Below are 25,373 nucleotides of genomic sequence, written 5' to 3'. Positions count from 1 at the left end.
AATAACTGTTGAAACAGTGTCTGACAACCCTAAAAAGTTGGTTAAACAACGTTAACAAGCAACCAAACTCCAGCTGAGCATTACCCTTCTTTTCACCAGAATTTTGTCCTGATTTTCGTTTTACTCTCATCTAATTTTTATTTCATACAAAGTCAGGCTAGAGAGAGAGAGAGAGAGAGAGAGAGAGAGAGATGATGTATACTTTGCTTAATGAGAGGATTTAGATAACAGATTATTCATTAGATCAACAGCAAGAGAAAGCCATGGCTTCAGAGACCAAATATGTGAAGGTCAAGCCCAGTGGTCATGATGGTTCATCATCATCATCAAAGGCCAAGTTTGATTCATCTATCAAGAAGAAGAAACTTGTTGACAGCTCAACCAAACAGCCCCTTAATCCAAAGCTTAAATCTACTGGTACAATCACAAAAACTGAGGTAAACCATTTCACTTAGAAAAATTCCTTCACTTTTTGAGTCCCTGAATCGGTAATCTTGTACCCTTTTTAGCACCTATTTGTGTTTGTTTTTCAGTTAGTTTCTTGATTAATGATTTGGGCATATGGATTGATTTGCCTGTTATAAATGATTTGGGTGATTTGGGTCTTTGAGATCTGGTTTCATTTAAACAATTATAATGAAGGGTGATGTGGGTCTCTGAGATTCTGGTTTGATTTAAATAATTTGAAATGAATTGGGTGATTTAGGCATGTTTGCTTATTTATTTATTTATTTATTTTTATTTATTTATTTATTTTTTTATCACCACCAGTGAATGGGTATTCTGGTTTTCAATTTCTGTTTCTGATACTCTGAGAAACTGGGAATCTAAGGACCTGTTTGGTTCAGTATTCTGGTTAGTTTTCAGAAAATTGCAACCAACCAAGTTTTTGTACAGTATTGTTATTCTCCGAAAACAGGAAACTGTTCTCAGAAAACTGAACCAAATAGGCCCCAAGTGTTCTCTCTCTCTCTCTCTATATATATATGTATATATATTTGTGTTATGGTTTTGGTTGTGATGAGTTTGAATGTGTATTTTTCAAGTGAAGGTAAGAACAAAAACAACTTCAAGTTCATTGACAACCAAAAAGACAACTACAGTTAAAACAAGAGAGAAGAAAGTTTACACCTTGCCAGGCCAGAAGTATGATGTTCCCGAAGAGGTTCTGGATCCATTACATGCTTTCAGTTATGTTCTTTTAAAAGAAATTCTATAGTGACTGATTTCCATTGATTTCCTTCATGTTACTCTTATTGTCAACAGAGGGAACCTCTAAGGATATTTTATGAGTCATTGTCGGAACAGATACCTTCAAGTGAAATGGCAGAGTTTTGGTGAGCTTTCTTTTAATTTTTTTTTTTTTTTTGGACACTTTATTTAATCATAAAGGGATTTTCGCGACGTTTACTTCCTTGATGTTTGCTTCTATTATGTCTGAATATGAATTCAATTTTGTATAAAGTTGACTACAGTTATTTGCTTGCTCACAGTTCAAGGTTTATGTTACTTAGAAAGTTATGATTTGCATCTTTCATCGTAGCTAATGCAGTTTCTCAAACTGAATGACTAAGATGTAATTACCTTATTAGAGTAAAAATGGTTCGCGTTTATGATCAATTAGTTTTGTCAAATTGATGCCTATGCTGGTAATTTGGCTTACCTCGTAGAGGTGGTCCAACGACGAGGGTACATTGCTGCTACTGCCTTGTTGGCTGCCTTAATTCAACTAATAGTGGTTGCACATAGTTTCTTCTTGGTAATGAATAATGACTTTGGATATGATTTACAGATAAGATCTACATAATTTACATTGTTGATAACTGCGCATTGGATATAAAGCTGAAAAAATAGATTAAGTATTAGAAGCTTTCTCTTGCTCTCTTCAATTTGATGTCAATTTGTGATGGAACTATTCTTTGAAAATGTTAGTCTTTTGCAGCAGCTGATAGCGATGAGATTTTTATTAGGGCTTGCAGATTTGTATGTTCGACTTGTGATCCCTTCGTTGGCTCAAATAGATATAAATCATATATTAGTTAAATGTTGATATTCTTCTTGAATTGTATGTTATTCATGCAAATTTTCAAAAGTGGTGCCTTTTTTGGACCCAAGTGTTTTTCCAGAAGTTGCTTTCTAATAATACGATTTTTTTATTTTATTTTATTTTTTTATTTTTTTTCATTTGCATAAGATAAATTGCTTATAAAATTGATTATTAGTAATTGATTTGTCAATGACAGAGGTTGTGGTTGTTGGGATTGTATGCCCTAAAAACCAATTATTTTTTTATATATTCAATTTTTTATTAATAAATGTTATTTATTATTAAATTAAATATTCCAGCATTGGGCTTTTCATATGTTTGCATGAGATGCATCATAGTCCTCAAGTTGCATTATAGGTGACTTAAGTGTGTAAATGAGATCCACACGCAGGAGATTTGACTTCACCCGTTTCTTGCAACTTGCCATTGTTGGCAGTCGGTGATAGAGGTTGGGCACTTTTATCTATAAGGTTGTAAAACATGTTTGTCTCGACCATTGGGGTAGTTGACTCTAAGTCAACGCGTTAGTGTGCTTAGAGTATACTGAACTGGATCACCATAAGAATTACACAAAAAATAATGAGAGTAATTTTTGTGATGTGATCTTATAGTGACGCAATTCATTGTACTCCAAGCACACTAACACACTGACTTGGAGTGGTGAGTGTACTGACTTGAGAGGAGGCTAAGGTAAAAGCTATATTCAGTGATAGTATTGTGAGTTTGAAGAGATTCAATTGGATGGCTTTGGTAGCTACGTCCCCTCTCCATATCCGTTTATGCAGACAAACAAGCTACCTAACCACAAGAACAGCATATGAATATACGGAAGGAATAAGCTCAACACAAAAATAAGCTCAACACTATTACTTTATGGGGAAAACCCCAGCAAAAAGCAAGCCCAACACAATCAATTGACGAAGGAAGAGGGGAAAATCCCAGCACAAAGCAAGCCCAACGCAATCAATTGACGAAGAAAGACCTTTCTTAGAAATTTAGAATAGGAAAACCACATGTAAACGTGGAAAAATTGAAGCCATAAGAGTTGACACGAGGTTTTCTCAAGTCAAGTTCAGGCTCTATAATGAGAAATTGAACGCACATAAGATTATCTCCATTGAGACAATATTTTTACATTTTTTCCAACAAAAAAAGTGGATGTCTTTCAAACCTATGTTGGAGAATAATTGTGCTTCAAACTCAATCCAACTAAACTCCTTTTCTTAAGTAGAAGAATTGGAGAGAAATGCCAAATTTTACTTCTTTGTCTTCTTTTTTAATCTGAAAACTATACTAATCTATCATGCTTTGGTGTGGCTCAACATGGGTCGAAACCCAAGACGAGAGGCAAGACCACTATTTGGTGTTTTTGTTTGAACATAATCATTTCGTTCAACTAAAGAATTGGAGAGTTGTTTATCTATAGTGTCGTCACTTAATGAATAAATCCAGTTAGAAACCTCTTTCCTATAGATCCTTACCTATGTATTCCTTGTTGTGACTGTGGTTTTGTATGTTGAATTGCTGGAATGGTTGAGGGATCCATGAGAATTAGATATGATTAGATAAAGTAAAAGGTAATTTTAGATAGATGTTCTGATGTTTCAAAAATAAGAGAAGTAAAGGATTTTTGAGGAAAAGGGAAATATTTTATTTTATTTGGAGCACTTCTCTTTAAGTACAACTAGTAGTAGTTTTTTATTTTATTTTATTTTTTTGCTAATAGTGAGGTATTTATAACAATAGGCACCTAATGTGGGTATCTATAAGACTATAACCCCATTCCACCACCGTTCTCTTCTCCAAATATTTTCTCTTAGGGTGCCCGAAGGAAATATTGTTACCTTTTCTCTAGATTTGTATGAACTTTCTCTTACAATTTTTTTTTTTTTTTCCTAACTTCTCATAATTTTCAGAAGATACTTTGGTATGATTTGTGGGGCATTATGACACATGGCATTTCTAGATCCTTCAATAGATGTTTGAATTTAACCCCAAGGAGGTGGGGAAGTGGACAAGAGCCCCTCTCTAAAAGTGGAGGTCTCATGATCAAAACTTCTCCACACCCAAGGAGGGGGGATACCTCCTGATGATAAAAAAATAAAAAAATAAAAAATAGATGTTTGAATTCGTTATATTTATTTTTTGGAAACTTGAAGGAAAGTGCAAAAACTTTCTAACTCTTTGAATCCTTGATGTACTTTGCTGAAACACCTTGCATACTTTTCCCCTTGTAGCACCTTCATGAAGATATCTGCCTTACTCCACAGACTCGCTATATTTGGCTTCAATGTCTCCAATGGCTGCTGCTACTTCTAAAAAGTTATTCTTGTTAAGAGACATAGTATCTGATGTCAAGAAAAATGATACTTGTGGAAGTGATGCACTTTTCCTTGATGTTTCCAAAAGTTACTAGTTTTCCGTGGACAAATAAAAAAGGAGCAAGTGTTAGATCATACTGTCCTATATTGTATGAAAATCATGTACATGTACCAGAGAAGTATATAGTATCTTGTATCTTATGGAGGGTCTTGTCAAAATCTAGAAAGAGTGATGAGATCTTTTAGAAGCAGTAGAATTCACTTGAAGGAGACGGGTCAAGCTACACCTCTGGATACTTACTGCATTTTCCATTATTATCCCCCCCAAAAAAAGTCTTTTATATAATTTGTCCTATCTTCCAAAGAATTCATACACTCTGTTTTGCCATCTAGTCTCATTTACCACGCACCAATTCCAATTTAACCATACTCGATGACCATTCGAAGCAACACCCTGATGCAAGCTAACAGCTCAGGTTGACTTGATTGAGAGCTTGTTCATGTTTGTTCAATATTGAAATTAGTGGGCTAGAACATATTTGAGCTTGTTTTTCTAACAAGCCAAGCTTGAACACCACAAGTCGTTTATATAATTTGTCCTATCTTCCAAAAAATTCCTACACTCTGTTTTTCCATCTAGTCTCATTTACTATCCACCAATTCCAATTTAACCATACTTGATGACCATTCGAAGCAAGACCTTGATGCAAGCTGACAGCTCTGGTTGACTTGATTAAGAGCTTGTTCACGTTTGTTCAACAATGAAATGAGTGGGCTTGAACATATTTGAGCTTGTTTTCCTAAATAGCCAAGCTTGAACAACCTTTCACTTGACTTTAAAAGATCTAATGATGAATTTGACTTCTGCTCCTCCAATCATGATTTTATCACTGAATGCTGGATGTTTACTGTAGTTAACCTTTAATCATTTCCTTGGAGGAAAAAAGGTATAATGAGAACAATCTCACGGAGCTTGTGTCTTCTCAGCCATTGGATCAAGACTGAGAGGTTAGCCTCTCAATCCGACAACTGAGAGGGTAAAAGCTCAGTGAGAGCACCCTCATGATAGACTTGCTCTTCTCTTGATTAAAGAAATCAACCTCTAACATACTAGAACTGAATACTTAAATCAATGCTATAGGTGATTTTCCCAGTTTATACCAATGGATGTCCGTGACGAGTGCAAGAATTTTGTTTTCCTGAAAGTTGCTCTCAGGTAGTCCGGTGGCTATTTTAGGTTGCAGGTATGAAAGTTATTTTTTCTCCTTGTGGGTGCTAGCATTGACTCATAGAATAACATGAATATTGAATTAACATTAGCTTTTATTGAATGTGCCAATCTGTTATTGTTGGGAAGGTTATCGGGTAGGGATTTTGTCTATTATTTATGCTAACGAATTATAAATATTTAGACTAGTTTTACATGTTAAATTTTAGACTAGGTGGTGCATGGAAAAACTGTGATGGATCTAGGAAAACTTTGTGTGGCATTTCAAATATTTAGTGGAACATAAAAGACCATACTGTCTTATCTTTGGTTTTTATGATTAATTTTTGGCACCTTAAGTAATTAGAGTCTTTAACATAGCAGATTGAAGTAAAGACTTCAACTAAGTCACTTCCAACTGCAACTGGAGATTTTGCACAAACCTTTTGCAGTGACATTGCTTTTGTTGCATGAGTTGTAATTCTATATATAGTCTGTCATGTTTATTGTTCATAAATAAAACTCTCCATGGTTCACAGGCCCAAACAAAGTTAATTGAGGTATTAAATGTACAAAATGGATTCGTGTAAATCCCAAATGGTTGGGACAAGACTTTATCATGCAACTTATGTAACTTGCATTGAGTTGAGTTGTGTTGAATGTACAATATGAGTACTAGTAAAAGCTATCCTTCAGCTTAAATTTTATTTAGGTGGAGGAGACTCTGTTCTATAACCATCCGCTTAAACATTTACTAATTGTGGAAGTTTGCTCTTAGTTGGTCAATTACTCAATTATTTCTTCAACCGTTTCTTGTTTTTGTGCTACTATGTACCATGTCATCTGATGAACATGTTCTCGTGTATCTGATGTCTGTAAACTTTTAACTGTTGTAGTGTGAGGCAATGTGTATATCAACACCATTTCTCTTTGTTCTCACAAATTTATTGACATGGAGTCCAAAATATAATTGTCACAAATAGGAAAATAAAGTGATTTCTTGCCAAGTGTAATCTATGACACCGTACTCGGATGTTTCCCCTATTTTTGTACCTTGGTTTGAAAGCTCAAAAGTGCATTATTTTGCCAAAGTTGTAATAATCATTATTATTTTTGGTATTCTGCATGGTTTAAGACATTCCGCTTTTTAGTTATTTATGAGAGAGATAATGCGTTCCACCATACAGGATGATGGAACATGGTTTATTGTCACCTGAAAGAGCAAAGAAGGCATGCGAAAAGAAGCAAAGGAAACAAAAGCAACTTCGGATGGGAACTCCCATTAAATCTCCACCACCACAACCAAGTAGAACTGAGAGTTTGAAAAAGCAGCAGCAGATGTTGAAAAATGGTGATGTAAAAGCCAAGAAAAGAATTATCAATGACAGCGATGATGATATTGACTTTATAAAAAGTCCCAAGAGGAGGAAAGGGTAAGAAGAAAAGGCTTCTTTTGCTGTTTGTAGCAGCAATTTCAGAGAATTTCTTTATAAACTCCTTTAGATTTAACTGCAACAAGGCAGGTGACTGAAATAATCGAACAGATGATAGATTGATACATTCTTTATATTGTCTGAATTTTGATTTATGGAAGCAATAATAAAGAATAAGTTAACACATCCTTTTCTGATGCATTTGTGTTGATGATGTGCCAAATTTGTTTTTGTGGGTATGAATATAATGGCAGATATGTGGGGGTATGAATCTAATAGCATATATGATGATGAAATAAGTTATAAAGCTTTGGATCATTGAGATAATTATAGTGTTTGATGTAACTCTCTTGTGCACTTCATGATGCTAGTTTTCTATTCTGTGACATAGAGCAAAGTTCTAGAATCTAGCCTTCTAACATGGATTTTCTGTGTTTTATCTCTGGCTATCATAAGTTTGAACTGACTACTTTAGAGCTATCTGTATAACTGCTTATTTAGGAAAAATTGTACCAATTCTTGAATTCATGAAATTTTCTCAAAGAGGTCCAAATTCATTTCAGCAAATTACAGGAAGATTAGTGAGGGATTAGATCGTAGCCTAAGGCTCTGACAGAATAGAGTGCTCACTGTGAACTAGACCTAGGTATGTCTTATTGATAATAATTTGAAACTAATTAACTTTTAAATTATCACTAGTCCTTGTTTGATTTTCAGTTAATTATTTCAATATCATATATGAAGTGCATTCACATAATCACAAAGAACATAAAATAATTAGAGCAGAGACAACGAACTTTTACGTAGAAGACCCCAAACAGGAGAAACTGCGGGACCTCGTACAGCCATGAACACTCCATTATTAGAAAGAAGTTTTACAATTAGGTTACTAGATTCCACCCTAGAATCCCCTAGTTACCTCTTAAAACAGACAAACCAAACTCTCCACTTGAATCTCTAAGTTGTCTGCTCTGTCAACTGATCCGCTTCCCACACAATGTATTTCTCCATTGTTTATTCAATTCTTCTGCTCTAATTTGATCGGTTGACTTGCTGAATGTGGTTGATTCTGATGTTCTCAGTGTTGTAGATCTCTCAATCATGTATAGTATCTCGAGATTGATAAACAATATTTCTCTCTTCATAATAATGATTCTCCCTAGATTATTCAGAGGCTCTCAATTGGTGGCCCTAGACTGATTACAACCATATTTTTATATCCAACAAAGGGTACCATGTTGTATGGTAAGTAGGATCCTTTTAAAAGTCTGATTAGGTAGAGTTTCCAAAAATACGTTTCCGTAGGGTTTGATCGATACCAGGCTACTAGACAGGCTTCGATTGATCGACACATCGAGACACTGTGACTTTCAGAAACACTTTTCTTGAAAACTATTGATTGATCACCCAATCAATCGAAGCGTTTTGGAATTCCTCCTTAGATGACTTGTCGTTGATGCTCACTGTATTTATCCATTGTTTATTCAATTCTTCTGCTCTAATTTGATCGGTTGACTTGCTGAATGTGGTTGATTCTGATGTTCTCAGTGTTGTAGATCTCTCAATCATGCATAGTATCTCTAGATTGATAAACAATATTTCTCTCTTCATAATAATGATTCTCCCTAGATTACTCAGAGGCTCACAATTGGTGGCCCTAGACTGACTACAACCATATATTTATATCCAACAAAGGGTACCATGTTGCATGGTAAGTAGGATCCTTTTAAAAGTCTGATTAGGTAGAGTTTCCAAAAATACGTTTCCATAGGGTTTGATCGATACCAGGCTACTAGACAGGCTTCGATTGATCGACGCATCAATTGAGACATTGTGATTTTCAGAAACACTTTTCTTGAAAACTATTGATTGATCCACCAATCAATCGAAGCCTTTTGGAATTCCTTCGGTGACTTGTCGTTGATGCTCACTATATTTCTCCATTGTTTATTCAATTTCTCTGCTCTAATTTGATCGGTTGACTTGCTGAATGTGGTTGATTCTGATGTTCTCAGTGTTGTAGATCTCTCAATCATGTATAGTATCTCTAGATTGATAAACAATATTTCTCTCTTCATAATAATGATTCTCCCTAGATTACTCAGAGGTTCTCAATTGGTGGCCCTAGACTGACTACAACCATATATTTATATCCAACAAAGGGTACCATGCTGTATGGTAAGTAGGATCCTTTTAAAAGTCTGATTAGGTAGAGTTTCCAAAAATACGTTTCCGTAGGGTTCGATCGATACCAGGCTACTAGACAGGCTTCGATTGATCAACACATCAATTGAGACATTGTGATTTTCAGAAACACTTTTCTTGAAAACTATCGATTGATCCACCAATCAATCGAACCCTTTTGGAATTCCTTCAATGACTTGTCGTTGATGCTCACTGTTTTTCAGTAAAATCTCCATTTCGAAAAAAGATTTAAACCTTAATTTTGAAAAACAAGTCCAAAACATAATTTTGAGACTAATTTAAGGTAACTAATTTTACCCTAGAAATGTAATCTAGTCTTGAGAGATTTCTCCAAGTTCTTAGCTGAGCGCTTCATCTCCATCATCTCTTGTGATTGCAGGCAAAACATCATGAGTAGGAATTTGCTAGCACAGGACTCGTAATCCTAACAATTACAATTAGGTAGTGTTTCTTCTTGTAAAGTAGATATTGAAAAATACTTTTGACTCATTAATATAGGTCAATAAATTTTTTTAGAAATATTCTTCATTGCCTTTGATAATTAGTTTCAAACTATTCACAAATGAATCCAAGGATGTTAAGTCCCTTCAAAGAGATATTGTGGAAGAGTTTCGATTCAAACTTTCTTCTCTGCAGAATGTGGAAAATTGTCCTACCAATAAGTTGCTTTGCAGAGAATTGTGGATTTCTGAAGGTATCCTGGAAGCTTGACAACTGTCTGGATGATGCATATGTAATCATGTTCTTATCAGTTTGGGCTTTCGTGTTTATAATCTGCTGTATGCCTATGTTCGAGAATATTAACTTTTTGTGCATCTGTGAAAATCTTGTGTAGCAGTTGGTTAGAGATTAGATGTGGCTTATTCTGATGTGCTATTTGATTTCAAGATGCAAGATAGCATATCTCTGGTACTTCATTCAGCACAAGTTCTGCTTTATGCTTTATTTTCCAACTTGGGGTGATGTGGACTTTTGCAGGGACTCTTCTAGCATTTCATTGAGTTTTGTTGATAACAGTATATGTGGGTGGATGGTTCTGTTTTTGGCCTTGCCGGGAATATTTAGATTGGGTTCAGATCATTTTTAGAAGGTGAATTAGAAATGTTAAATTTTAATGGCTTCAGTTTTATAAGTATGGCTTTTCTGGTGCTCATTTTATGGTCTGTTGTATGTTTGGTTGGCCTATTTGGCTATGGTGTCCTTTTTGCCTTTTGTTTTATTGGCGGACATAGGGATTCCATGTGCTTTGAATTTGTCTTTGCCGTTTTGTTTGAATAAATTCTTCTCACTGCTTACCTTTCAAAATAAATATATATATGCAAGGTTTCATTGCTTGGTTTAATGGTAAAAACTCGAACTGATGCATGTTCGAGAGTTCGAGTCTATCATCAGGTCTATCTCCTGTCTTCTCCTCCCAACATGTTGCGCGGACAGGACATTTCACCAGGTAATCCTCTTTTACCTTACGATATATTTTTCTTGTTAATTTGACTTTAGATGATAAATTATTGGATAGAAAGTTACCTGTCCCCACCTGCATATATATCTGTTCATGTGTTCCTTGGGGATTGTCACCTGCCTTTAATATTTATGACCAAGGATAGCAACAGTACCAAGGGTAAAAAAAGAAAAACCCATGTAGTCCATGAGGACCATGACAGTGCCATGGAGCTTTTTTTTTTTTTTTCCTTAGAAAAGCATGAATATCTGAGTGTAACAGAGGCAAGTGTAGCAGACCTGTGGTCATGATTCAGAACTTAAAGTTGTTGATAAATTGATCTCTCTAATGTTCGCAATGAATATATAAATTGCATGTGAATCGAGCATACGAAATACAAGGCACATTTAGTGTGTAGATTATTATCTTATAGATTTATGGTCAGCTGATTCAGGTGTCAGTACCATGCATGGGACTGTTAATTAGTGTTTGTAGAATTAAATTTTTATCCTCCCTTTCTGTGCTTGATGCATGTGACGCCCACGACCCACCGGACCGCATGACACAGTACAGCCCCCCATTTACAGGCATTTTGGTCAAAATGAAAGCTACTGGCTTTTGAAGATTCTGAATAACGGGTTGTTGTTAATTGTGACAATGTCTTGTATTGTCCTTGTTAACTGATTTCTGTGCTGGGATGGTATTAATTTTTGCAATGCATCGATTCAGGCAAAAATAGATTGGAGGGTTAGTATTTATTTTGTGAGAGACAAGTTGTTGGTTATATGTGTGCATTATGTCTCATGTTTGTGATAGTGTTGTATGCATAATAGTCCTCTAGATTTGATAAAAGCTAGTGATATAGGAAGTTTTTTGTTGATGAGTAGGGTGCCCCTAATAAAGCAATGCGAAAATCGCCATTTTTGACAGAATTTTTCTGGGAAAAGATTATTGTTGATATGTTAGGGCAACATTTCTATTTCAATTTATAGGTTGTTTTACTAGTCTGGTTTTGTTATTTCTGATCATCATTGTGCACTATGCCAAATATGATGAATGTAGTACTTAATTTTGAACGTATCCAGCACAACCTCAGTCCTCAAATCTGTTGGGGAGCTCACAAGATCCGAGGACTGAGCCTGTCGCGACTGTGCTTAGCATAGCTCGTAAACATATACAGTAGTTTAAGAGCAAAATACGAGTCCAGGTGAGCATGATCTACGCGACTGTGCAAACTGAAAAATCATACAGAAGATTACTGAAGACCATGAAAACATGAGCCCAGCTGAGAGAATATGTGATCCAAGTGTTGTGGCTGTGGTAGAAGTAAAATATATTTCAGAGTAATGGTATACAAGCCGAAGGATCGTACAGATTGCACGGTCTAAGTAGATTGAAGTAATTTGTTGTAGGTTCCAGCTTCCACCACCACAATTTCAAGGTTTTTGGTACATTCCCTGTAGATGTGACCCAGTTGTCGTGCCATTAAAATAACAAATCTTTCCTTCAAGAAAATGTGTGGCCATGGATTTTAGGTCTTCGACGAGTTGTATCAGTATTGGTTCTTGCAGGATTACCAGTGCCACAAGATGATCTCAATGATGTTTATTGTTCACTTATGGGTCCGAGTTCTTGTCGACCAACAGCTCAGTTGTTTGAGGTACAATTCAACTTCTTCTGGGTGAGAATTGAGCATTCAAGTTTACTTCATTTATTAGAAGAAGATTATAAGCTGGAATAGTGAAGGCTGTGTTCGGCAACAACTTCATACAATAATGAATTTTTCTCATAATAATTAGTAACTTCAGAATACCTTTATTTTCTCAGTTCCCTACCTAAGTATTAACCACATAAGCCAACTCCTAAGCAATTGTGTATCACGGAAAAATATTAGGCATTCCGGGAGTGCGGACTGTAGTACTTCAGAGTTCGGACCAGTGAATATTCACTATTTTTACGATAAGTGCTTGACCGTACTATGTTATGGGTACCTGAATAATTTCTGGTGTCACGGGTATCAATTTTATTCTTGTTGCCAGCTCACATCTAGAGGTACAATTGAACATGCTCAACATTAGCATGTTGAAGATCAGAATATGATGACTATCAAACGTTTTTGGACTGTGAATTTGCAGAAGAAAGGTACGTTATAACAAAATGATTTGAATGGTGTATTTTGAACAACCTCCATTAAAGCTTTTGTTTCTTGTTTACATTAAGACATTTTTATTTTTATTTTTTATGACTTCCAATAGGTTTTCAACTGATCCGCTTCCCACACAATGTATTTCTCCATTGTTTATTCAATTCTTCTGCTCTAATTTGATCGGTTGACTTGCTGAATGTGGTTGATTCTGCTGTTCTCAGTGTTTTAGATCTCTCAATCATGTATAGTATCTCTAGATTGATAAACAGTATTTCTCTCTTCATAATAATGATTCTCCCTAGATTACTCAGAGGCTCTCAATTGGTGGCCCTAGACTGACTATAACTAATTTTACCCTAGAAATGTAATCGAGTCTTGAGAGATTTCTCCAAGTTCTTAGCTGAGCTTTATCTCCACCATCTCTTGTGATTGCAGGCAAATTATCATGAGTAGGAATTTGCTAGCACAGGACTCGTAATCCTAACAATTACAATTAGGTAGTGTTTCTTCTCGTAAAGAAGATATTGAAAAATACTTTTGACTCATTAATATAGGTCAATAAATTTTTTTAGAAATATTCTTCATTGCCTTTGATAATTAGTTTCAAACTATTCACAAATGAATCCAAGGATTTTAAGTCCCTTCAAAGAGATATTGTGGCAGAGTTTCGATTCAAACTTTCTTCTCTGCAGAATGTGGAAAATTCTCCTACCAATAAGTGGCTTTGCAGAGAATTGTGATTTCTGAAGGTATCCTGGAAGCTTGATAACTGTCTGGATGATGCATATGTAATCATGTTCTTATCAGTTTGGGCTTTCGTGTTTATAATCAGCTGTATGTCTACGTTCGAGAATATAACTTTTGAGCATCTGTGAAAATCTTGTGTAGCAGTTGGTTAGCGATTAGATGGCTTATTCTGATGTGCTATTTGATTTGAAGATGCAAGACAGCATATCTCTGGTAGTTCATTCAGCACAAGTTCCGCTTTATGCTTTATTTTCCAACTTGCGGTGATGTGGACTTTTGCAGGGACTCTTCTAGCATTTCACTGAGTTTTGTTGATAACAGTATATGTGGGTGGATGGTTCTGTTTTTGGCCTTGCCGGGAATATTTAGATTGGGTTCAGATCATTTTTAGTAGGTGAATTAGAAATGTTAAATTTTAATGGCTTCAGTTTTATAAGTATGGCTTTTCTGGTGCTCATTTTATGGTCTGTTGTATGTTTGGTTGGCCTATTTGGCTATGGTGTCCTTTTTGCCGTTTGTTTTATTGGCGGACATAGGGATTCCATGTGCTTTGAATTTGTCTTTGCCGTTTTGTTTGAATAAATTCTTCTCACTGCTTACCTTTCAAAATAAATATATATATGCAAGGTGTCATTGCTTGGTTTAATGGTAGAAACTCGAACTGATGCAAGTTCGAGAGTTTGAGTCTATCATCAGGTCTTTATCTCCTGTCTTCTCCTCCCAACATGTTGCGCGGACAGGACATTTCACCAGGTAATACCTCTTTTACCTTACGATATATTTTTCTTGTTAATTTGACTTTAGATGATAAATTATTGGATGGAAAGTTACCTGTCCCCACCTGCATAAATATCTGTCAATATGTTCCTTGGGGATTGTCATCTGCCTTTAATATTTATGACCAAGGATAGCAACAGCACCAAGAGTAAAAAAAGAAAAACCCATGTAGTCCATGAGGACAATGACAGTGCCATGGAGCTTTTTTATTTTTTCTTTATAGAAAAGCATGAATATCTGAGTGTAACAGAGGCAAATGTAGCAGACCTGTGGTCACGATTCAGAACTTAACTCAAAGTTGTTGAGAAATTGATATGTCTAATGTACATGATGAGCATGCATGGCCACATATATAAATTGCATGTGAATCGAGCGAGCATACGAAATACAAGGCACATTTAGTGTGTAAGATTATTATCTTATAGATTTATGGTCAGCTGATTCAGGTGTCAGTACCATGCATGGCCCTGTTAATTAGTGTTTGTAGAATTAAATTTTGATCCTCCCTTTCTGCGCTTGATGCATGTGACGCCCACGACCCACCGGACCACATGACCCAGTACAGCCCCCCATTTACCGGCCTTTTAGTCAAAAGGAAAGCTACTGGCTTATGAAGATTCTGAATAACAGGTGGTTGTTAGTTGTGACAATGTCTTGTATGGTCCTTGTTAACTGATTTCTGTGGTGGGATGGTATTAATTTCGGCAATGCATCGATTCAGGCGAAAATAGATTGGAGGGTTAGTATTTATTTTGTGAGAGACAAGGTGGGGTGTTATATGTGTGCATTATGTCTCATGTTTGCGATGGTGTTATATGCATAATAGTGCTCTAGATTTGATAAAAGCCAGTGATATAGGAAGTTTGTTGTTGATGAATAGGGTGCCCCTAATAAACCAATGCGAAAATCGCCGTTCTTGACATAATTTTCTGGGAAAAGATTATTGTTGATACATTAGGGCAACATTTCTATTTCAATTTATAGGTTGTTTTACTAGTCTGGTTTTGTTATTTCTGATCATCATTGTGCACTATGCCAAAATATGATCAATGTAGTACTTAATTTTGAATGTATCCGGGATAACCTCAGTCCTCAAATCTATGGGGGGCTCACAAGATCCGAGGACCGAGCCTGTCGCGACTGTGCTTAGCATAGCTCATAAACATATATAGTAGTTTAAGAGCAAAATACGAGTCCAGCTGAGCATGATCTAGGTGACCTAACAATTGCCATAGGCACATCATGATAGAATGTGCTTGGCAAAAAGCTGTGCAAACTGAAAAATCATACAGAAAGATTACTTAAGATCATGAAAACATGAGCCCAGCTGAGAGACTATATGATCCAAGTGTTGTGGCTGTGGTAGAGGTAAAATATATTTCAGAGTAATGGTATACAAGCCGAAGGATCGTACAGATCGCACGATCCAAGTAGATTGAAGTAATTTGTTGTAGGTTCCAGGTTCCACCACCACAATTTCAAGGTTTTTGGTACAATCCCTGTAGATGTGACCCAGTTGTCGCGCCATTAAATTCACAAAATCTTTCCTTCAAGCAAATGTGTGGCCATGGATTTTAGGTCTCCGACGAGTCGTATCAGTATTGGTTCTTGCAGGATTACCAGTGCCACAAGATGATCTCAATGATGTTCGTTGTTCACTTATGGGTCCGAGTTCTTGTCGACCAACAGCTCAGTTGTTTGAGGTACAATTCAACCTCTTCTGGGTAGAATTGAGCATTCAAGTTTACTTCATTTATTAGAAGATGGTTATAAGCTGGAATAGTGAAGGCTGTGTTTGTTCTTGCAGGATTACGAGTGCCACAAGATGATCTCAATGATGTTCATTGTTCTCTTATGGGTCCGAGTTCTTGTCGACCAACAGCTCAGTTGTTTGAGGTACAATTCAACCTCTTCTGGGTGAGAATTGAGCGTTCAAGTTTACTTCATTTATTAGAAGATGGTTATAAGCTGGAATAGTGAAGGCTGTGTTTGGAAACAACTTCATACAATAATGAATTTTTCTCATAATAAGTAGTAACTTCAGAATACTATTTTCTCAGTTCCCTACCTAAGGATTAACCACACAAGCCAACTCCTATGTGATTTTGTATCACTGGAAAAATATTAGGCATTTTGGGCGTGTGGACTATGTAGTACTTTGGAGTTCGAAGCGATTGTGTAATATTTGGCATTCTGGGAGTATGGACTATGTAGTACTTTGGAGTTTGAAGCGATTGTGTATCACGGGAAAAATATTAGGCATTTCGGGAATGCGGACTATGTAGTATTTCGGAGTTCGGTTCAGTAAATATTTACTATTTTTTACGATAAGCGTTTGACCGTACAATATTATCGGTACCTGAATAATTTCTGGTGTCACGGGTATCAATTTTATTCTCGTTGCCAGCTCACATCTAGAGGTACCATTGAACATGCTCAAAATTAGCATGTCGAAGATCAGAATATGATAAGACTGTCAAACGTTTTTGGACTGTGAATTTGCAGAAGAAAGGTACGTTATAACAAAATGATTTGAATGGTGTGCATTGAACAACCTCCATTAAAGCCTTTGTTTCTTGTTTACATTATTAACTAGTTGGTTGGAAAATACTAGAGGACATTGTTTTTTTTTTTTTTTTTTTTTTTGACTTCTAATCATTAGGTTTTCAACCTACATTAATGATGTTATAAAAATCCGTAGTGATACAGATTTTAAATATATATATATATATATATATATAGAGAGAGAGAGAGAGAGAGAGAGAGAGAGAGAGAGGAGGACCGATCCTTTGGAAGGGCCTCATTTAACATATATGTAGGGTAAGTTAATTTATTAGGGTTAGACCACCATATAAATAACCATGTCGCCTAGGGATTGTGACATGGCACAGCCTCTTAACACGTAGTGTTGCAGCATAGGTGGAATTAGGTTTTGGGACCCAAACAAGATGTGTGACTAATGCATTGGTGGCTGAGAGTTAAGAGATAACATGAACAATCTACTCATGTAACAAACCATGGACCCCAATATATTATTCATAGAGATTTAATTTTTTACATTAATGGCCGTAGATTTTAATATTTTTTTTGACTATTATTAAAAATAAAAAAAAATTACCAACATTTTGATGTTATTCTCTATATGGGTTCAAATTGATTTGGAAAAAAAATACTATTTGTCATTGATTTAAACAAAATCACTCAAAAAAAAAAAAAATGTAATCATTTGGAGACAATTTTTTTGATTTGGAGACAAAAATATTTTGTTCATATGCATATGCTAACACAATATATATAATGTGAAGCATTGTGAGCTGTTTTTTCCCCGGTCTGGACCCAATGTAGAAAATTTCATTTTGTTCTCTTGCTCGTGAGTTGGGACCAAATCAACGTAGTCCACAAGTTCTGAACATGGTGGCATTGTAAACCTTAGTTTAGTGCCTCAAGATACCAATCGCAACAAATAATAATAAAAAAAGCCCAATAACATAATGCTAAATCCAATATTATATGGTATGATGGCACACTGTAAAACCCCCTTTTTGTTTTCACCTCATACTGTATTGTTGGGATTTGGTGTTGCATCCGATGGCTCACACAGTATACACGTGTTTGAATGAATGTGTGCCAGCTGTCCGATGCAATATGACACTTGTATTCTATTCATAGGATATCTCACATTGACATATAATACCTCACAGCATATGTATACGTGTAATAATCCGTGTTAAACACGTGTGTATGTTATGAGTCGTAGGATGCAGTAATATTAGACAACTCATATTTAGTGTTTGTGTGTGTGTGTATATATATATATATATATATTTTGACATTGGTGAATATCTAAGTAAGTTTTTTTTTTTTTTTTTTGGGGAATAAAGAAGAGTGTAAGGAGACAAAACTAATGAATATCTAGGGTTGGTGATGGAAGGGAACATGATAAGGGGATAAATGAACAGTCTAAAAATAGGTGAAACCAGAAAGATATCAAAAGTTGGACTTAATAAGGGTTATGTGGTACAAGAGAAAGTGGCCCCCACTGTTCAATAAGGTCTAGTAGGGTGACCCATTTCTCACTAGGTCCCCTCTCTCTCTCTCTCTCTCTCTCCTCTCTCTCTCTCTCGCTCTCTAACCTTATACATCAACATAAATGGGTCATTGGGAAATGAATGAATAAAGTCATTGGTCAATTGGCTTAACTATCAAGGTGTATGCTACTTATATCCCTCTCCTCTATCTATATATATCCATCTATGTCATCTTCATTTCCTCATTGCTCACTCTCTCTCTCTCTATAAACATATTGATTTCTCTCTCTAGACTGCATCCAAAATTAGTTAGCCCCAACAAAACACACTACTACTCTTTGTCTCTGCGCAGCCTTTACCCAGTATAGCAAATACTATATATATAGAAAATATATGCATACATATATACATATATAGACGTGTATATATAAAAAAAAATTGTCACTGGGTTTGTTGTATTAGCAACCGGGTCATCATCGGTTAAATAAAAATGAGTACTGACCATCAGAATTCAGAACCAGAGAGCAGTTCCAACTCATTCTCATCACCTCCATCATCACCATCCTCACCCGGGTCAACTCAGTTCCCTCAAAACTCGGTGTCGAACTCACCAAACCAACCCAAACCACAAGACCCAGAAGCCAAGAAGATGAAGAGGCTCCGAGACAGCAGCAAACACTCGGTGTACCGGGGAGTCCGAATGCGCAATTGGGGCAAATGGGTGTCCGAAATCCGTGAGCCTCGCAAGAAATCACGCATATGGCTCGGCACATTCCCGAACCCAGAAATGGCGGCTCGGGCCCACGACGTGGCGGCGCTGTGCATCAAGGGTGACTCGGCGATTCTCAATTTCCCCGAACTCGCCGGGTCGCTGCCGCGGCCGGTGTCGCTGCTGAAGAGCGACGTGCAGGCGGCGGCGGCGAAGGCGGCCGCCATGGACACGTTTGACGACTCTCCTTCGGCGTCGCTGTCGTCGCTGGTTTCGGCTATGGAGCTGTCGAATTCCGATGAATTGAGCGAAATCGTTGAGTTGCCGAGTCTGGAGACGAGTTGTGACTCGGCCGAGTTGAACAGCGAGTTTGTGTACGACAGTGTTGATGGGTGGCCATATCCTCCGCCGTGGTTGCACACTGCCGGTGATGATTGTGGGTTGGTTTCTGATCAGATATCTACTGGTTTTGACACTCTCTTGTGGAATTATCAGTGTTGAATTTGTGCGTGTGTGTGTGTGTGTGTTTTGTAAGTATGTGTTTGGGTTCTTCTTTTCTTCATTTTAGCTCTTTTGGTTTTGCTTTCAAGGGCTAAAATCTCTCTCCCTCTCTCTCTCTCTCTCTCTCATGCTTTCCAGCTTGTAACCTCTTGAATGTATCTAACTGTACAGTTAGGAGTGAAAGAGGAAATGTCATAAATTTCCTTCCATGTTTGGTATATACACATTAACGTCTCTCTCTCTCTCTCTCAGGAATATTTATATATTTTTTACTATATATGTATATTATTTTTTTAATATCTAGGTCTATCTGGGGGAATTATGCACTCCTTACTGTTTTTTATTTTTATTTTATACTTTTTTCATAAGCCTCTAAAAATTGTTTTAGATATATATATATATATAGATAGATTGTTTGGTTTAAGTTTTTACATTAAAAATGTATTTAAGCACAATCCTCCTCTCTTCCTCTACTAATACTAATATTATTGTAAAACATGATTTTAATTGAAAAAATTAAAAAAAGGAAAATAAAATTAATTAAAAGAGAAAATATCTGTACTAACTTGGTTCTTGTGAAATAATAGTTGAAGCTAGAAAAAGGAAAAAATTATGGATGTGCCAAAACAAAAAGTATAGTACTCGATGCAGAATGTGTAATCCACTACTCAAAACCCTAGTTTTCTTTTTTATTTTATTTTATTATTTTATTTTTTTGTGTGCTGGCTGTTGAGGTTTAATTTTTGGCAGATGGAAGATGGTGAATGATGGGGAGTGGTGTGACAGTGACAAATTTTCCCAAATTGGGTACATAATTAATCTATTTTTTTTCCCATATATAAGCACACATAATTTGAAAACTACATGAACTCTGCTGACTCACGCAGTTTCCTTTGGAATTTTGTTCTTCTTTTAAGGGGACTGTGTGGAGTACTGGTTGCTCGCAAGTAGCAAGTCTAAACCTAGATGATATTTTGTTTTCCCCCATTTGGTTGACATGAGAGGCAACATAAATATCTCTTTATATGCGTACCACTGCAGCAAACCGGTTTCACTGTATTTAAATCGACAACTCAACAATTTTAGATCGTTTATTTTAATGCAACGATTTTAATTAACAAAACAGTAACTAACGTACGTTAAAAGCGTTAAATTATCAATTTAATGGCATTATAGCATTGTAATATATTACATTATAATATAATATGTTGCACTGTTGATTTAATAGTGATTGAAAACGAGTGATGAACCGGGAAGGATTGAGATCGGGATTGGGATCCCTCGAAAAAAACAACAATTATATATGAAAATACCTGTATGTTGCATGAATCTTATATGATTGCCGCATTTTTATGTGATGTAACGTAATAGATTTACACAAAAAATTTGAATTATTAATTTTTAGCAGTTGTTGGCATGCTTAGACCCCACATAATGATAAGTTAATGGAATGAAAAAGATGAATGAATAAAATATGTTAATGTGACTGTGTAAGAAGGTTGTGTAAAATACACAATAATTTTATACATTAATGATGTGACAGACTGACATTATCTTAATAAAGACTTATATGTCATACTTCTCTTTGTCGAAACGATAAGGCCGTTATATAAGTGGTGTTGCACTTTTGATTTAACAGCGATACAAAACTAGTGAATATCGAAAAAGGATTGGGATATGGATTAGGATCCCATGCATAAAGCAACCACCATACATGGAAATGCCAATAGGGTCAAACTCTCTCTCTCTCTCTCTCTCCATAATATTTTAGTTGAATGTTTACCATAATGAAATGTCCCTCCTTTGTCAAAAAATTAAAGTTTGATGGTGAATGATCACTGTATCTAAATATATATATAATATATATATTTAGGGGAGGGGGGGTTTTTGGAAATTCCGTGATTGGTTTTGTTTAGCCATTTGTGGCTATATGCTCAAAAGTTTTCTTTCTTCATCCGACTCTATAAAGGTAACTTTAAAGATTTTAGAAATGGATATTGTCAGTAGACTTTTTTAGTAATTTTTGTTACAATTAGGACTCTCTTGTATTGAACAAAAGTGGAAAAAAAAAATTATTATTTTTTGAAAGCAAAAGATGGGGAACTTGGTAGCCCTTCTACTTTTCTTTATTTATAATAAAGTGGGAATGGATGGGATCCTGGGCTCCTTCTTTGTATAGCGGGCTATGAGTTGGGGACGGTTTTTGTGCTCTTTCTGTGTGCAACGGGCTTCATGTTGAGAGGCTCCAGCCGCTCCACGTGAATCTCGTTGAATTTTGTATTGTGCATTAAAATGATACCGTTTTGACGGGCAACATGACTTTCCTCCACGTAAGAGGAGATTCGAATCCATGTAAAGAGTTGGACTTGTATCTTATTAATAGTGTTCTTACTATGCTAAAGTTCAACTTTTGTCCCTTTGGGGTTTTCATATAATGGAATTCCTCTTTGTAAGTAACTTCTAGATTAAGAAAGAAAATGGCCTCTGCTCACTTCTTTTAAAGTACATTCTAATATTTCATAATCTAATCAAGTGAAACATATTCCTTGGAATGTTAACTTCTAAGATTTAATCACGACAACTGACGTGATGGATGTTCTGAGTTTGATTCTCTTCTGTCACTCTTTTAAATTTTTTAAAATTAAAATTAACGTGTGACTTTGAAAAATACTATATATATATATATATATATATATATGGTTCGCAATATCTGTCACGGTCGCGATATTGGTATCAATCGCGATGTAATAGACTCATACAAAGTCAATATAAACTAATCGATACGAATCGCATATGAGATATAAAAATAAAAATATAAAAAAGGAAAGAATTAATCATACACAGAGAGCCGAGACATGCACCCAAGTAAAGATAATTAACATGCTGGTAAATTATAAATAAATACTTGGATAATACAATTTAAGGTTGAGAATGTAAGAAGACTATTTTTTTTTTTTTTTTTTTGGTTTTGGTTTTGATTTTATGTAATATGTCATAATCTAACAAAACGACAACTTACAGCTATTGTCAATTTGTATGATGCATACAAAGTTAATTGTACCTAATTTAGGTTGCACACATTCTTGTGCATTTGCCAATTCCACTTGCAATTAGGCATATATGGGATCAAATTTAGGGTTTTTTGGAATGATTTTTATTCCACTCCTTTGTTTGCCCTCATTTGTGTTTGTGTCTCATTTTTCTACACAGAAGTCACAAATCATTGATGACAAATGACATCACAAACTCTTCTATTGGTCATGAATTATGATAATTTCTTTGATTTCTAATAGATATCTATCATTTGCTTGTGTGTAATATCAATGAGCAATTTAGTGAAGTCTATTCAAATTGCCTCTCAACGGCCATTAAAGTGAGTGTTTGCTAAACGGCTAGGGAAGGGAGACAACTTACTGTCCCATCATTCGGATCAATAGTTTGTATATGTATTTGTGTGTGTGTGCGCGCGCGCTCAACTTGTGCAAAGATGTGGTATAGCAAAGGACAACCCAACTCCACTAATATTTAAGTGAATTAAACAAATTAAATTGTTTTTTTCTTGCCCCTAATTGCACACAAATGAACTTATACCTACCTCTAACTTTACTTTTTTTTTTTTTTTTTAGTTAGCACTAGGAACTCACCTAGGCAGGGCCCTTTCGGGACCCACCTTAGGTTACAAACCTTGGGGTGCAGAGTCTCACCCCAAAGATATACCGAGTAAGTCGGAAAAATTAAAAAATTTGGTAGGAGTCGAACACTGGCCGATTGGATGCCAGCCCCGAACCTCTACCATCACTGCCAAGCCCCTAGGGCAACCTACCTCTAACTTTGCTAGTTAGTTACAACTAAAATTTTCAAACCCTGTTCTTGCTTGCAATGCTTGTGTGATTTAAATAATTTAAAAAACAAGAACAATAAAAAATTGTGAGACATCAATTTGCTTGAAATATTATCATCATATATGATATCAAGTGAGACTAGTGTATCCATGGATTCTTTGGCAGTTAGAAATGATGCAGCCCGCACTGCAAAACCACATTATTTAAATATAAAAAAAAAAAAAAAAAAAAAAAAAAATGGGTCATGTTATAACAACTAACACAGATAATTATTGTTTGCCTTTTGCAGTTTGTACTAAACTACATCACCATTTTTATAATCTTGGTATAATATATTAATTAACATGAGGAGATGGAATAAACCAAACAAGAAATAGCCAAATCCATTGAAGAATGACATAATGTGCTATCTGAAAAAATCTATTTAAATGTTATCTTATATGTGCCATAACCAAAATTGAATTGGTATATTAGATGTACTTCAATTAATTATGATTTGGTTGATTGATTTGATTCTTTTTGATAACAATTTCTCACTCTTTAACACATCAGAAATATTTGAATGGATATTCGCAATTAGGGATGTTAATTTAACCCGCTCCGTCCCATTTCTATTGAGACAGATTTGGAATCATCCTAATCTGTTTAGGGGCAAGTTTGAGAAGAGAGTATAAAATCCGCAAAACCCCATACTCATCCTGATTAATAATTAATCTATAAATAAATATTCTTTTAGTAGCTATAATTTTTAATTTTTCTTTATTTCTTATGATAATTTTAAATTTTAAGAACTTTTTTGTTATTATAATTGTTAAATATTTGACTATACTACAAAAATTTTACAAAATTGATTTTAAATTTATTCAAGTTTGAATTATTATTATTTTTAAAATATGTACATCTGGGTACTCCGAACCTGCCCCGATTCCGATGCGGGGCGCCCAAATCGAATTTGGAAAAATATTTTTATTGGTGAGACGAGTTTGGAAAAGGGTTAGCCTGTCTCGAACCTACCCGTTAACAACCATATTCGTAGTTTGCCAATGCTTTTAAATACTCAAAGTTTATGTCATGGTTACTTATCTAAATAGTGTCTAAATAGTGTCCGGCTAGAATGAGACCATGCATATCACATTGAGAGGAGTCGAACTTGAGATTTTCAATTATCACCAAGAGCAAAGCTTAGAAGTTGATTGTACAAGGAGCCTTTTAAGTTAACTATCTTTTGTAAAATGTCATGTGTCAAACTCTCATTAATTCAACCACCATAATATATAGTGTAGTTAACCCATCTTGTCCGCAAAGAAAAGGAAGAATGGTAGACATATGGAAAAGCTAGAAAAATCCTTTTACAATTTGTAAATACATTTATTTAATTTTCCTACCATTTGAAACAATCTAAATGAAAGACTAATGTTCTATAGTGGTGAAGTAAAGTCCTACTAGCCAGTAGATATTTTTGCTAACTAACTAGTACTAGCTGGTAGATATTTTTTCTTTGGCCATACAGTTGTCTCCACTGGAAAAAGTAGCTAGGCACATTCACACAAAAGTATAAAAATAATGATCTAGGGACCATTATCCCAAAAACCCAAATCATCATTCATGGGTTAACCAATATAGCATACTTCATAGACAAAAAACACTTTTGACAAATTTACCACTTTTACCCCCACCACTTCCTAGGGTTTTGGTTCATTTGCTCACATGAAAAATGCAACTTTTGTGACCTTAAATAGTTGGGAAGCAAAGGAGAAACTTTCTAGTGATTCTTCTAGCTTATATATGTATGTATCTCTGTGTATCTTTATATATATAGATATATCCAAACATTGGGGCCATATAGAAAATCGAAATCTTTCGAAAACTCTTTATTGAAATACAGTTCTCTCCCATCTTTAGAGAGATTTACTCGTACGAGAAATCATATCACCATCAGGGACGGACCCAGCAGGGGACTAGGGGGGGCAGA

The 25,373-nt window shown here is 35.5% G+C and overlaps 2 protein-coding genes across 7 annotated transcripts; both read left to right on the top strand.

Annotated features, from left to right (window-relative positions):
• On the top strand, positions 1–13,940 carry LOC132303776 (uncharacterized). 4 transcript variants are annotated; one of them, XM_059801193.1, is made up of 6 exons: positions 1–437; positions 1,052–1,165; positions 1,267–1,337; positions 6,763–7,008; positions 10,192–10,303; positions 10,537–13,940. In XM_059801193.1, the coding sequence occupies exons 1-5, from the start codon at positions 264–266 to the stop codon at positions 10,298–10,300; spliced, it is 714 nt and encodes a 237-aa protein (XP_059657176.1). In that variant the 5' UTR covers positions 1–263; the 3' UTR covers positions 10,301–10,303; positions 10,537–13,940. The 4 variants fall into 4 exon arrangements, 3 of the variants coding, with proteins under 3 accessions (XP_059657176.1, XP_059657177.1, XP_059657178.1); XR_009481326.1 differs by lacking the exon at positions 10,192–10,303 and having other exon boundaries at positions 5–437; positions 10,537–10,660; positions 13,490–13,940; XM_059801194.1 differs by lacking the exons at positions 10,192–10,303; positions 10,537–13,940 and adding an exon at positions 9,593–10,174 and having other exon boundaries at positions 3–437.
• A 131-nt stretch (positions 13,941–14,071) lies between these two features.
• On the top strand, positions 14,072–19,801 carry LOC132303774 (ethylene-responsive transcription factor TINY-like). Of its 3 annotated transcripts, none has more exons than XM_059801191.1 (3): positions 14,072–14,297; positions 15,936–16,024; positions 16,129–19,801. In XM_059801191.1, exon 3 carries the CDS (start codon positions 18,840–18,842, stop codon positions 19,557–19,559), a length of 720 nt encoding a protein of 239 aa, XP_059657174.1. In that variant the 5' UTR covers positions 14,072–14,297; positions 15,936–16,024; positions 16,129–18,839; the 3' UTR covers positions 19,560–19,801. The 3 variants fall into 3 exon arrangements, with proteins under 3 accessions (XP_059657174.1, XP_059657175.1, XP_059657173.1); XM_059801192.1 differs by having other exon boundaries at positions 14,072–16,024; positions 16,129–16,217; positions 16,382–19,801; XM_059801190.1 differs by having other exon boundaries at positions 14,072–16,024.
• The last annotated feature ends 5,572 nt before the right edge of the window (positions 19,802–25,373 follow it).

Source organism: Cornus florida, unplaced genomic scaffold (genome assembly GCF_030987335.1).
Source record: "Cornus florida cultivar Cherokee Brave unplaced genomic scaffold, ASM3098733v1 CherokeeBrave_3.0.0_Hap2_Chr04, whole genome shotgun sequence".
NCBI classification, from domain to species: Eukaryota; Viridiplantae; Streptophyta; class Magnoliopsida; order Cornales; family Cornaceae; genus Cornus; species Cornus florida.
Note: the sequence above shows the minus strand (reverse complement) of the source record. Positions and strands in the feature narration are given on the sequence as shown.